Source organism: Brassica napus, chromosome C2 (genome assembly GCF_020379485.1).
Source record: "Brassica napus cultivar Da-Ae chromosome C2, Da-Ae, whole genome shotgun sequence".
Lineage (NCBI taxonomy): Eukaryota > Viridiplantae > Streptophyta > Magnoliopsida > Brassicales > Brassicaceae > Brassica > Brassica napus.
Window position 1 is genome coordinate 13,924,337 of NC_063445.1, and position 13,642 is coordinate 13,937,978.

At 38.4% G+C, this 13,642-nt stretch overlaps 2 protein-coding genes across 2 annotated transcripts; both read left to right on the top strand.

The window, feature by feature from the left end:
- Positions 1–258: 258 nt before the first annotated feature.
- On the top strand, positions 259–4,128 carry LOC125581906 (cell number regulator 6-like). Its single transcript, XM_048748106.1, has 5 exons — positions 259–887; positions 964–1,078; positions 1,329–1,443; positions 1,535–1,803; positions 1,881–4,128. The coding sequence occupies exons 2-5, from the start codon at positions 971–973 to the stop codon at positions 2,103–2,105; spliced, it is 717 nt and encodes a 238-aa protein (XP_048604063.1). The 5' UTR covers positions 259–887; positions 964–970; the 3' UTR covers positions 2,106–4,128.
- Positions 4,129–9,744: 5,616 nt separating this feature from the next.
- On the top strand, positions 9,745–10,157 carry LOC125582200. The gene is made up of 2 exons (XM_048748770.1): positions 9,745–9,816; positions 9,882–10,157. The coding sequence occupies exons 1-2, from the start codon at positions 9,745–9,747 to the stop codon at positions 10,155–10,157; spliced, it is 348 nt and encodes a 115-aa protein (XP_048604727.1).
- The last annotated feature ends 3,485 nt before the right edge of the window (positions 10,158–13,642 follow it).

A 13,642-nucleotide genomic window follows, 5' to 3' on the forward strand; every position in this document is an offset into this window, starting at 1 on the left:
TTGTTTTTGATTAATATACAGTACATGTGCTGTATATTTATTGGTCAAGTTTGTTAGTAATTTTTTCCACCCAAACTATTTGTAAAAAAATATTTCATAGAAATTATAATTATAACTAATTATTTATATACCAAAATACATAATTTTATAAATATATAATTTGGACACTAAATTTTTCGTTTTTTTTGTTAAAAGAATTTTAACATAATCCTTTTAAACTCAAAATCTTAGTATCTATTATTTGAAAATATAAATTAGAAAGGAAACAATTTTTATTGTTATTATATTTTGATTTTACTAATTATCATTGTAAATTATCATTAACATTTTATATAAAAGAAAACAAAACTATGAAATGAAATGTTTGGATAAGGTGTTTAATTTTATTAAACAAATTATTATAAGTGTAAAAACTGAATGAATGTTGAATTAATAAGTAAAAGAGATAGAACTTAAAAAAGGTTATTTAAAAATTTAACTATTGTACATCAGTACATAGTCTTATATTTGTTTTTCTTACAGCCACCTCAGCACTTGCAAACATGTTTTCTTATATCCCATCAATACTCATGCCGTACTGATCGATGGAGAACGTTGCTTAAGACTCGTTCTCTTATATATTAACATGTGGGAACAAAGAAACTTCGGAGACTTCTTCTAACTCTTTAAATATTTTCGGTTCTACTTATGTGGCCTTCTCGTTATTGCCACCTCAGCATATGTACAAGTGTATTCCTGCATCCTGTCAAAAGAAGACCAATCTTTAACTCGTTTGAACACTTTGGTTAAGCTCTATTCAATGTGATTACAAAAATAAACAAATTCACAGAGATCCGACCACTGGAGCAAGAAGAAGAACCTTCTAGGACTGCTCTTTTGTTTCTCGGGTTCGTGTCTTTTTGTCTTCCTTTTCTTTCCCAATTCCATTATTGTTGATTTGTTTTATCACTGTTAAAAATTTAGGATTCAGATGTCGGATGGAGGAGCACCGTCGAGGTACGTGAAGTTGACAAAGGAACAAGCTCCAGTGGATGAGGTTAATCCCGGCGAACTCAATCAACCGATTCAGGTTCCTCAAGTATGTCTCTCTCTCTTTCTCTCTACTGATCTAATTTTACATTTACGCATCTCAAGAGGACTCTCACATGATCACGGTTATTTCTTTCTTGTATTCAATTGTTTACGATCAAGAATGTAACAGAAATTATATGGTTTCCGCCATAGATCCGTGTTTCGTGTTCATCAAGTAACCTATTAGTGGTTACGTGCTTGGCTCTTGCATCAATTTATAATTCCCTAAAAGCAATCCGGTCGGTTTGAATCTGCAGCTAGCAGTTTACAAATGCAACGAGTGTGGCCAAACTTTGCCTGAAAATTTTGAAGCTCCTGCAGATGAGCCATGGACTACCGGAATATTCGGGTGCACTGAGGACATGGATAGCTGTAAGTTTTTCATTTGCTATAAAACCATCATCAAGTGAGTGATCTCACTAGAACTAATTAAGAGCTCCTTACTTCCATGTCTTTCATACAGTTTGGCAAGGATTCTTTTGCCCAAGCGTTCTGTTCGGACGTGTCTATGAAACTCTGAGTGAGGAAGAAACCTCATGGAAGAGAGCATGTGTTTGCCATTCGATTGTAGTAGAAGGCGGTCTTACAGCCGCATCCTTGCTTCTTTGTATTCCCGGTATAGATCCACATACCACGTTTCTTTTTTGGGAAGGCTTGTTTTTTGTTTGGTGGATGTGTGGGATTTACACTGGAGACTTCAGGCAAACTCTCCAGCGCAAATATCATCTCCAGGTACAAACCACAAAGTTTCGTGACATATCTGGAGGTTGATGCTTTGAAAACGTGTTGTTTTTGTGATGATTAAACAGAACTCTCCTTGCGACCCATGTATGGTGCATTGTTTCCTCCATTTCTGTGCTGTTTGTCAAGCACACCGGGAGATGAAGAACCGTCTTTCGGACAACTTTGTGATGCCAATGACTGTGGTTAACGCGCCACCGGTTCAAGAGATGAGTTCCTCTAACGACGGACACCACCATGACTCTGTCCCGGTATCACACCACAGCTCTGACCTTGTGATGCGGCCATTGTAGTGCAAAAAGATTCAAGGTCTTGTTTTGTATGGACCTGAAGATGCATGGTTTAATAAGGATGATATATAGTATATACACCCACTTGGTTTGTTTAAAACTCATAAATAATATGATCCTTATCACAAGATTGTTTTAAATAACATATAAGAAAAAAGTTTATTAGTATTTGATTTGAAATATTCTTACGTAGCGTGTAATCTCCTTATTTTGATAAAATATTCTTTTGGATAAATACAAACAAATTAAAAAAAATCTTTAAACAATCATTATACGTTTAAGTTTCTTTGAGATTTCCTAGACTTATTAAAATAATAATGAAAATACCAAATCGTTTCGTATAAGTAACGATAAGTACGAAATTAGGTACGTAAAGTCTTTACAGTTGAGTTTTCTGCTAGATACGCGAGAATCAAAAACATAACTATATCCAAAAAGATGATCGGAAGAGATGCTGCTTCGATTCCCAACGTTGACTTACCATCTACAACGGCGGGATCACGAGTTTCAGCATCGTTGCCATGCCGACGGAAAAGTCTTGTTAACGCCGGACAGGGAGATGTTTTCTACGGCGAAGATGACGTGGCAGATTTGATGTTTAGAGAAGACGAAGTGGAACAAGACTCGGTGATGAGAGCTTACAGAAGTGACGAAGCTATGAGATCTATTCAAGATACGAGAAGACGAGAAAGAAGAAGCTTCTTTTGCTTTGAATGTTTCGACTTTCTCATACTTGTTTTCTCTAGAAATAGGAACTAATTAACATACATCTTGTAAATTCTACTAGTTTTTTCTTGTTAGCTTTTTAATTCATCCAAATTTAATTAAAAACCAAAAAAAAGTTATTTTAAATTGATTGATAATTTGATGATATGAACGACAAGAGTTTTTATTACTGTTATTTTATAACAACAGAACATTGCAAATACATATGTGCTTTCAACGTTGACTAGAATTTTTTTTTTCGTTTTTTCATTGGAATTTTATTAATAGAACGAGGCCCACCAACCGAGCCAAGCCCAACACAACATTAAACAGAACATGAAACAAAGGCCCAACACGGAAGGCCCGTCTAAACAAACACCTTTGAGCCGAAAGCCCAAAAAGACAGCCCGTCGCAGAAGAAGTCGAGTCAGTCAACCATGTGTTCGATCGCACGGCGATCAATGGACACGTGCCTTGACGAGAACCAACCTTCTTCTTCCGGAGCCAGCGAAGCGACACGACAGATCACCGTCGACGGCGAGTCAACCCGAGACGAAATGTTCAAACCGCACGGCCACCACTGAGCTCGAGCCGATAAGTCGACAAAACTGGTGGATCTGCGAGATCGACGAGAAGATAAACCGCCTACAATCAATCCTTAACCTCCGATTTACTTGCATGCGGAAAAAGACAACTGTTTGAAACCAGAAATAGATTTTACAACAGGTTACAAATGTTGAAAACTTGAAGTTAGCTTGAGTTTCAAGCTATCCTAATCTTATTAGGATTGTGTTTATCCAATAAAGATTAGGATATATGTGAAAGGTGATTACTAATAGGTTTAGGAGTTTTACCTAGTCCTATATATAAAGATGAATGCTGTGATGAAAGAATAACGATTGTATGAAAGTGATTGAGATTATTGATTTGAATAATACGAAATAAGTACTTGCGATTACGACTTCTTGATTTCAATATTTGGTATCAGAGCCATACATCAAAATCAAATAGCCGACGACGAGAGATACAACGACAACGACAATGGTAGACGTGAAAAGTGAAACCGAGAGCAACGTTAAAGAAACTGGACCCTCGTCCATCAAGTTTCCAATGCTGACTTCCACCAACTACACAGTTTGGGCTATGAAGATGAGAATTGCTCTCAAGGTAAACAAAGTCTGGGAAACAATTGATCCAGGGAGCAAGCATGAAGGAAAAAATAACTTGGCTATTGCCTTGTTGTTTCAATCCATACCCGAATCATTAACATTACAAGTTGGAAATCTCGACACATCCAAAGCCGTGTGGGACGCGATTCAAGCCAGACATATCGGGGCCGAAAGAGTTCGAGAAGCTCGACTACAAACACTAATGGCAGATTTCGACAAACTAAAGATGAAAGATGAAGATAATATCGATACCTTCGTCGGCAAGTTAACCGAGATCTCATCAAAGTCAGCTTCGCTTGGAACAATCATAGAAGAACCAAAACTTGTGAAGAAATTCTTAAAGAGTTTGCCAAGGAAAAATATATTCACATGGTTGCGTCTCTTGAACAAGTTCTGGATCTTAACGAAACTAGTTTCGAAGATATAGTTGGAAGGTTAAAAGCATATGAAGAGAGAATAAGCGAAGAAGAAGAAGAAGAACAGAATGATGATCGAGAGAAACTAATGTATGCCAATAACGAGTCACAGCAGGATAGTTATGGAACCGGTCGAGGAAGAGGACGTGGTGGAAGAGGCAACTGGAGAGGAGGAAGAGGCCGAGGACGTACCGGAGGGTTCTATGCGCAGAGAGAAGCGTATAAACAAGGACAGTACGGGACCAAGGATAAAAGTCACATAACTTGCTTCTCATGCGACAAGCTCGGCCATTATGCCTCCGAGTGCCCTGATGCAAAGCTTAAACTACAAGAAACGGTGGAAAAGAAGGATGATGACACACAAGAAGCCGATGAATTAATGATGCACGAAGTTGTTTACCTAAACGAGCAAAAGGTAAAGCCAAGCACCTTTGAGGTTGAACAAGGAATGGAGAATCTATGGTATCTTGATAACGGCGCAAGTAATCACATGAGTGGAAACCGCTTGTTCTTCTACAAGCTTGACGAAGGAGTAACATGAATGGTTCGTTTCGGAGATGACTCGCAAATTGAAATAAAAGGAAAGGGACTATAAAGTTCGTTTTGAAGGGAGGTGACAAGAAAGTCCTAAGTAATGTCTATTACATTCCCGGTTTGAAAAGCAACATAGTGAGCTTGGGACAGGCCACCGAAGCAGGGTGCGAAGTAAGCATGAAAGATGACATACTAAAACTATTTGATCGTGCAGGACAATTAATGGTTAAGTGCACAAGGTCAAAGAACTGACTATATAAAGTCGTCTTGCAAGCAGACACTGTACAATGTCTACAAATTGCATCATGCTCGGAGTCTTCTAATTGGCATGCGCGCCTAGGTCACCTCAACAACGAGACAATGAAGATGATGATGAACAAAAGTCTAGTTGTTGGCATGCCTAAAATAACGATCGAAAGAGAGACATGTGTATTGTGCCTTCTTGGTAAACAAACTAGGAAGCCATTCCCGCAGTCAATGTCATATAGAGCAACAACACCACTTGAACTTGTCCATGGGGACTTATGCGGGCCTATTACACCTCCCACACCAGGAGGAAAGCGTTATGTTTTCGTTTTAATTGATGATTTTTCAAGGTACATGTGGACAATATTACTGTAAAGAAAAAGCGAGGCCTTTGACAAGATAAAAATCTTCAAGAAACTTGCGGAAAAGGAAACGAAAGCAACACTGAAAACACTTCGAACTGACAGGGGTGGTGAGTTTCTTTCTCTATGAGTTCAGGGATTACTGCGACAAGAACGGGATTAACAGACACTTAACAGCTCCATACTCACCTCAACAAAACGGAGTTGTGGAGCTTCGAAATCGCACTCTGCTCGAGATGACCAGAAGCTTACTAAAGCATATGAAGGTACCTAACACTTTTTGGGGAGAAGCAGTGAGGCATGCCACCTATCTGATCAACAGAATCTCCACAAGGTCCTTGTCAGAGAAAACACCGTATGAGGCATTGCGTGAGAAACGCCCTAACGTAGAACATCTTAAAGTGTTCGGTTGCGTATGTTATGCTAGAACAGAGGCGGCAGGAAGAAAGAAACTGGACGACCGATCAAGAGTGTTGATCCACTTAGGTATTGAACCTGGCACAAAGGCGTACCGGTTGGTGGATCCCGACAGTAATAAAATTATTGTTAGTCGTGATGTGCATTTTGAAGAGGAGAAACAGTGGAATTGGAGCACGACCAAGACAAAAGGTCCTGAGGAGTCTGGTTCGTTTGAAGCAGAGCTGATACCTCCTCAAGAACTCGACGTTGCACCTATTAACGAGATCGAGGACAGTGGCGAGGAGATAGAAGACGAGGATAATGAGGACGCAGAAGAACAAACAGAGCCGAATGTAAGAAGATCAACAAGAGTTAGTACTAAGCCTTCTTATCTAGATGATTATATAATGCTTGCGGAGGTAGAGTGCGAGAAACTCTTGATGATCATAAATAATGAGCCATGGGACTATAGTGAAGCCAAGAAACTGCAAGTTTGGGTCGATGCATGTAGAGACGAGCTATCCTCTATTGAAAGAAACAACACTTGGATTCTCGTCGATTTACCGAAAGGTTTCAAGCCTATCAGATTGAAGTGGGTATTCAAGATAAAAAGGAATGCAGATGGAAGCATCAGCAAATACAAAGCACGCCTAGTCGCTAAAGGATATGTTCAAAGACACGGAGTAGACTACGACGAAGTCTTTGCCCCTGTCGCACGCATTGAGACAATTCGAATGGTTATTTCACTTGCAGCTTCTAGAGGATGGGAAATACATCATTTAGATGTTAAAACCGCGTTTCTACATGGAGAATTGAAAGAAGAAGTATATGTTAATCAACCCGAAGGATTCGAGATCAAAGGAAAAGAAGGAAAAGTCTACAAGCTTAACAAAGCTCTTTATGGTTTGAAACAGGCTCCTAGGGCATGGAATATAAAACTCAACCGAATTCTACAGAGTCTTGGCTTCACCAGATGCTCCAAGGAACCGTCATTATATAGGAGAGAAGAGAAGAACGGTCTACTCGTCGTATGCGTGTATGTGGATGATCTGCTCGTTACCGGAGCTTACTTGCAGTCGATAATGGAGTTTAAGCGGGAGATGAGTAGCAAGTTCGAGATGAGTGATCTAGGTAAACTGACATACTACCTAGGTATTGAGGTCTGTCAGCTTGAAGGGAGCATTCTATTGTCACAAGACAAGTACGCTCGAAAGATTCTTGAAAAGACGAGTATGCATGGATGTACTCTCACTCATATACCCATGGAGTTGAACCTGCGATTGTCAAAGTCACTTCAAGAGCGAAGCATTGACGAGAGGCAGTATAGAAGAAGTATAGCATGTCTTCGCTATCTGCTACACACCAGACCTGATCTCTCTTTTAGCGTCGGAGTGTTGAGTAGATATATGCAAGATCCAAAAGAGTCTCATGTAGCAGCTTTGAAACAAGTGTTAAGATACTTGCGTGGAACTACATCACTAGGACTTCGGTTCGCGAGATCAAGCAATCAAGAACTGACTGGCTTCAGTGATAGCTCGCACAACGTTGATGATGACGATGGGAAAAGCACAACCGGACACATATTTTATCTTGGAGAAAATCCTATAACTTGGTGTTCCCAAAAACAAGAAATTGTGGCGCTATCCTCGTGTGAAGCAGAGTTTATGGCTGCAACCGAAGCTGCAAAACAAGCAATTTGGCTCCAAGAGCTCTTAGGAGAGGTCGTAAGTGAAACGTGCAAGAAGGTGGTGATTAGAGTTGATAACAAATCAGCAATCGCTCTCACGAAAAATCATGTATTTCATGGCCGAAGCAAGCACATTCATAGGAGGTTTCACTTCATTCGAGAGTGTGTTGAAAACGAACAAGTTGAAGTCGAGCATGTTCCAGGCAATGAGCAAAAGGCTGATATATTAACTAAGTCACTTGGTCGAGTTAAATTTGCAGAGATGAGAAGACTGATCAGAGTTCAAAATGTGAAAGATGAAGGCTTCAAGCTTAAAGGGGAGAATGTTAAAAACTTGAAGTTAGCTTGAGTTTCAAGCTACCCTAATCTTATTAGGATTGTGTTTATCCAATAAAGATTAGGATATATGTGAAAAGTGATTACTAATAGGTTTAGGAGTTTTACCTAGTCCTATATATAAAGATGAATGTTGTGATGAAAGAATAACGATTGTGTGAAAGTGATTGAGCTTATTGATTTGAATAATACGAAATAAGTACTTGCGATTACGACTTCTTGATTTCAATAACAAATACCTTAAGTGGTTCTCTTTGGCGTCGACTTGTGAGCTTCGCTGGTTTTTGCTTACTTCTTTCTTTCACACCTTCTCTTGATCATGTTGGTTTATCTCTTCTTTTTATTTTTCGTCATCTGTTTGTATTGTTTCATTATGTGGGTTTGTGCTTTTCTCTAGTTTTGGAGGAATTGGTCTTTGCCTATATGCATAAACGAATTACCCAAAATTACATGAATTGCCAAAAATATCCATGATTGTCCTAATGTTATTATCAGATATTATCCAAATATTTTCATTTGGTATTATCCAAAACTACTTGTATTACTTGATATTTTTATGCGAGGAGAATTTTAATCTGAAAAAATCCGAAGTGCTCTATATTTTTACACGAACTATCTACACAACATGAGGAAGAGATTTTTATCTGAAATAGTCAATTACTTTATATTTTCTTCCGAACATCTGAACAATCCAAAAAGGAACGGGAGCATCTATTGTTTTATAGATCTATCGTCATCATCGTCTACTACTTCATCTATTGAACTTCCAGATGTGCTAGCCCCATCAATATAGGTTACATATTTGAATAGAATTTTTTTAAAAGAATATTTTCATGTATTTTTAAAAAAAATGATGCATTCATTGATTCCATGATCGTATTGATGTGAATGTCTGATATATTATTTACTGAAAAACGATAGGCATTTGTGTTTTATACATATCCAATTAAGATACAATCCATGGTTTTAGGTCTACTTGTGAAATTTTTGAGGTGGCAGGGTACAACTAACCTCCACATTCTGAGGTATTTATTCAAGAGTACAATAGTTTTTCAAATCTCATATGGTATACTGTCTGTTAGCTTGAGGGGTAGTTTGTATAGGATATATTTTGTGGTAAGCAGTGGTGAGTAGTGCTTCCCCAACAGTCACCTAGTTCCTATATTCTGATCAATCCTAATTTATCCAAAAAAAATCCCAATAAAACATCAATCTTTCTAAGAATCAGCTGGTCAAATTCAAAATTAATTACACATTTATAGTTACCAAGTATAATATTCTTGTTCCTGTTTGAAGTCATTTTCAACATGATTTTTCCAATACATTCACCCTAATTAGATTGTGACAAGTTTCCCATCTTTAGTTGATCACATTTCTTTCTTTTTTTTGCTAAGAATGTTAATATCATAAATGAAAAGAGTTCTTACAAAGTAGAAACACTTAGATGAGAATTGTTTCTCTGGCAAGAAAAGGTAAAAACAGAGAGACAATTAAGTTATAGTGGTGTGGTTAGAAATCTTCAAGACTTCAACGTATCCATAGTGACATGAAGTGGAGAAACTTGTTCCCCGGTTTCTTGCGTGTATCGTGACCTTTGTGGTGTGGTTCGTCCAATAGACCTTTGTCTCCCACGGAATGCTAAAGTTGCACAGGCCTGCACCACGCTGGAGACTACCGAACCCAAGATCAGAACAGGCTCTCGAGCTTCATACTCACCTGACAACGGTACCACTGCCTTCCTTATCTACTGAACGGGATTCATATCATTGGTCAGTTAATGGGGTTACGATGCAAGGATACTCTTCAGCTAAAACATGGGATTCAATCATACCAAGAGCAGATGTGAAAGATTGGGCAAAGGTTGTTTGGTTTATAGGAGCAGTCCCTAAGCATGCTTTCTACATGTGGATTGTAAATTATGATAGGTTGCCAACAAGAGTAAGACTAGCATCATGGCGTTTGCAAATTCCGACCACCTGCTGTCTTTGTTCCCACTATCCAGAGAACCGAGATCATCTTCTCCTAACTGTGAGTACAGCACTGCCGTATGGAAGTGTGTCTTGCTAAGGACTCGTCCTTCGGGTAGACTGTTTTCTAATTGGCAGGAGCTTCTATCATGGATAAAAAGAGATAGTCAACAAGCGCCAGCAGCTCTCCGTTGTTCATGCTACAATTTACCATCTGTGGAAGCAGAGAAATAATGTCCTCTTTAACCACACTCATATTCCACCAGAGTCTTTGTTCAAGTGCTTAGAGAGGGACATCCGCAACACGATACACGCAAGAAACTTGATCACATTTCTTGCACTTCTAATATGTATTGAAAATGTCTTTCCAGTGTAAATGCATGTATTGGCATGTATTGTACCACCACTCTTTAGGGGTTTTCTTGCAACCATATTAGTTTATGTGACTATAACTCAACTTCAATCGGATTTACTTGATTTTTATGCATAGTCTTCTTATGACATTCTAAAAGATTTATGATCCGACTTGCCACAACTTTTATACTTTCCAGTTGATTTATTCTTCATGGAAACTCAGCGCAAGTCCAACTATATTGGAGCTCTCATTCAAAAATTGGATTTTTCTGTTTGATTAAATAGACTTAATTAGTTTTAAAAAAAATTGGAAAATGGCTTGGGCTACGCGGCCGCTTCTAATGCCTACGTAGCGGGCCGGGCCTGTGGAAACAAGCTTAAATCTAGTGAAACCTTGATGAACAAATTTAATCGGTCCAACTTTATTAGGTCTTGCCTTTTTTTTCCCTTATTTTAGTACTCACCACTAGGCATGCGACTTCGGTTTTCCGAAACCGAACCGTCGGGTTTTGGTTAACCGAAGTTTTTAAAAACAATTCCGAAATAAACCGAATGAAATTTCGGTTCGGTTCGGTTCGGTTATCGGTTTATTTTGGTTTTCAATTTTATTTCCGAAAATAACCGAATTTTTAAATTTTCGGTTAATTTTGGTATAATTTTTCCAAAATATTCGGATATTTTTGGTTAGATTCGGTTATTTCGGTTAAATTTGGTTATTTTTGGGTTATTCGGTTATTTTCGGTTCGGGTTTTCGGTTATTTTCGGATATTTTTGGTTATTTTCAGTTTTTTAATTTTTTTTTTTTTGAAAATCAAAAACCAAACCGAACCGAACCGAAAACCGAATTAATTTTCAAAACCATACCGAATTGAAAACCGAACCGAACCGAAAACCGAAAAAAACCGGTTCGGTCCGGTTCGGCCCATTCGGTTCGGACAAAAATCCCAGGCCTACTCACCACATTCACATTATGAATATGAATTAATCCTTCTTTCTCAAGTTTCAGTGACTCATTTTATAGCCTGATGATCAAGTTTACCAAAAGCTTGTAAGAAACATGGTTTTGAAGTATGCTAAACTTGCTAAACGTAGTTTCATGTTTCAATTGTTGCTAAAAAAGAAGTTTTCATGTTTCAATTGAAGAAGGTAATCGATTCATATATTTTTCTTCAATTCCAATAGCTATGCTTTAATTCTACTAATTATTGATTTGACTACAGCCCAATGCTGATGTTTCATGTAGTATTTGGTTTACCTCTTTTCAATTTTATATTCTAAGAATCAGGCCTGAAACTATTGGGGGTGAAACATTTGAACGGGGTTCCATCTATATAACGGATTCAAATATTAAAAAAAAATTGTTTTTATATATTAATTTATAAAAATTTAATGTTTTGACATAATATCGTATGAAAATATATGCCGAGATGGTCGTGGTCCAGTGGCCATGCCTTGTGACAAAGTTCACTTTGTGATGTGCCCCGGATCGAGTTGGTCGAGCTAAATCAAAGTGACACTATCTTGGATGAGCTGAATACTCAAGTGAGCTGGACTGACACTAACATGGACGAGCTGAGTAGGACTGACACTCACTTGGACAAGCTGAGCAAGCATGTTCGATCTTTCGAGCTGGTTCAACCACCCGAGAAGCTGAAAATGGCTAACATTCTTTCTGATGAACCAATGACCAATTCAATCATGCCAAAGGTGATTATCCATGTTCTAAATGTCCAAGAAATTCTTGGGCTTGATGGTTTTCAAAAAGATTCAAAAACAGACTTGTTTGGGCCAAATGGAGAAACCGATCAAATATTGGCTAAGGGAAAAGATGGATTTCGACCAGGCCTCAAAGGGACATGTCATGGCCCATATAAGGAGCATATTTTTCACTTTTCAAAGTCCTGGTCGTGGCTATATCAAGAGGCAGTCCAAGTTTCAGTCAAAGACTCTATTTAGTCAAGTATTTGTTTTCGGTCTTTTATGTCTTGTTTTTAGCACATTCTTCTTTGGATCTCTACAACTTGTAATCCTATAAAAAGGGCTAAGAGCCACGAAATAAAGCAATCGATTTTGTCTGAATTTTCTGAGTTAAAACTCTTTGTTCTTTGTAAGAACTTGTCTTGTTTCTTGGTGAGTCATATCCAAGTAAACACTTCCTCAAATCGTCGGACTTGTGCGTCATATCAAGCAACGACGAGAGATCCTTCACTTGGTGGTCTTGTGAGTCATATCAAGCACCATTTGGAGTCGGGAATATCAGAGGCTTTCCGCAACCTTCGTGCGACCGTTCAATCCATTCAGTTCTCCATCCGGAGTTCATATCCAAACAGAACCAGTAGAGTGAACCGTTCCTAGGGTCCTTCAAGTGGTATCAGAGCCACTCTTCTGGTATCTTCTGAATCATTCCATCTTCTTGTCTTCCATTTCTTCATAAACACTTCTTCTTCTATCTTTCTTGAATCCGGGCTCCTCATTACCATCCACTATATAAAAAAAAGATCTACAATTAAAAAAAAAAAATTCAAAGTATGATTTGTGGATTAGTGGTGGAAGAGAAAACTTACTGGCTGAGGAGAAATTCAGCCTTTGGGGTGGTTAAAGCGGATTCCAAACCAAAATCTCTTATCTTTTTATCTTAAGAAATTCCCTTGAGTTTGCTTGGAATTGTCCATTGGGATTCTTTGATTTGTTTTTCTTAGAACCTTGAGTGGAAACTTGATTGTGTGATCACTAAAAATTCTGAGAGAAACACGTGTGTGGGTGAGGATCAAACACTTGAGTGTGTGAGGTTTTTATCTAACGTTTTGTGTTTAAGAAATTTCAGGAACAATGAGTAGTGGAGAAGAAAGAAGCCGACCCAAAAATTCTGTCGATGAGTTGTCTAACTTGCAAATGAGGGCTTCGAATGATATTTTTGATAACTTTATAAATGCATGGCTAGATCAAATACACCAAAGGCTGGACGAGATTCAGGGTATCCAACAGACTGATCGTCCTAGACCCGCTGCAAGGAGAGAACGCCCAAGGCGGACCAACCGGTCCGAGGAGGAAATTGGAGAGAAGGAGTTCCATGAGGGTGACAGCAAGAGCCAAAAGAAGAGCACAACCACATGTGCACCTGTAGCTGAACAACCAATATTCGTCAGTGAAAAACCCAACGGTAAATCTGAAAACACCCTTGAAGAGCTAAAAGATTTTTCAGATTCTTTACCAATTCTTGATGAATATGATGAAGATCTGATTGAAAGTTTGATAATTTGTGGGGATAAGTGTGATCGTTCTTTTCCTGGATCTGATTGTATGCTTGATGATGAATAGACTAATGCAAAACTAACATTTTTGCAACCGGAGCATCTGAGTAGTCT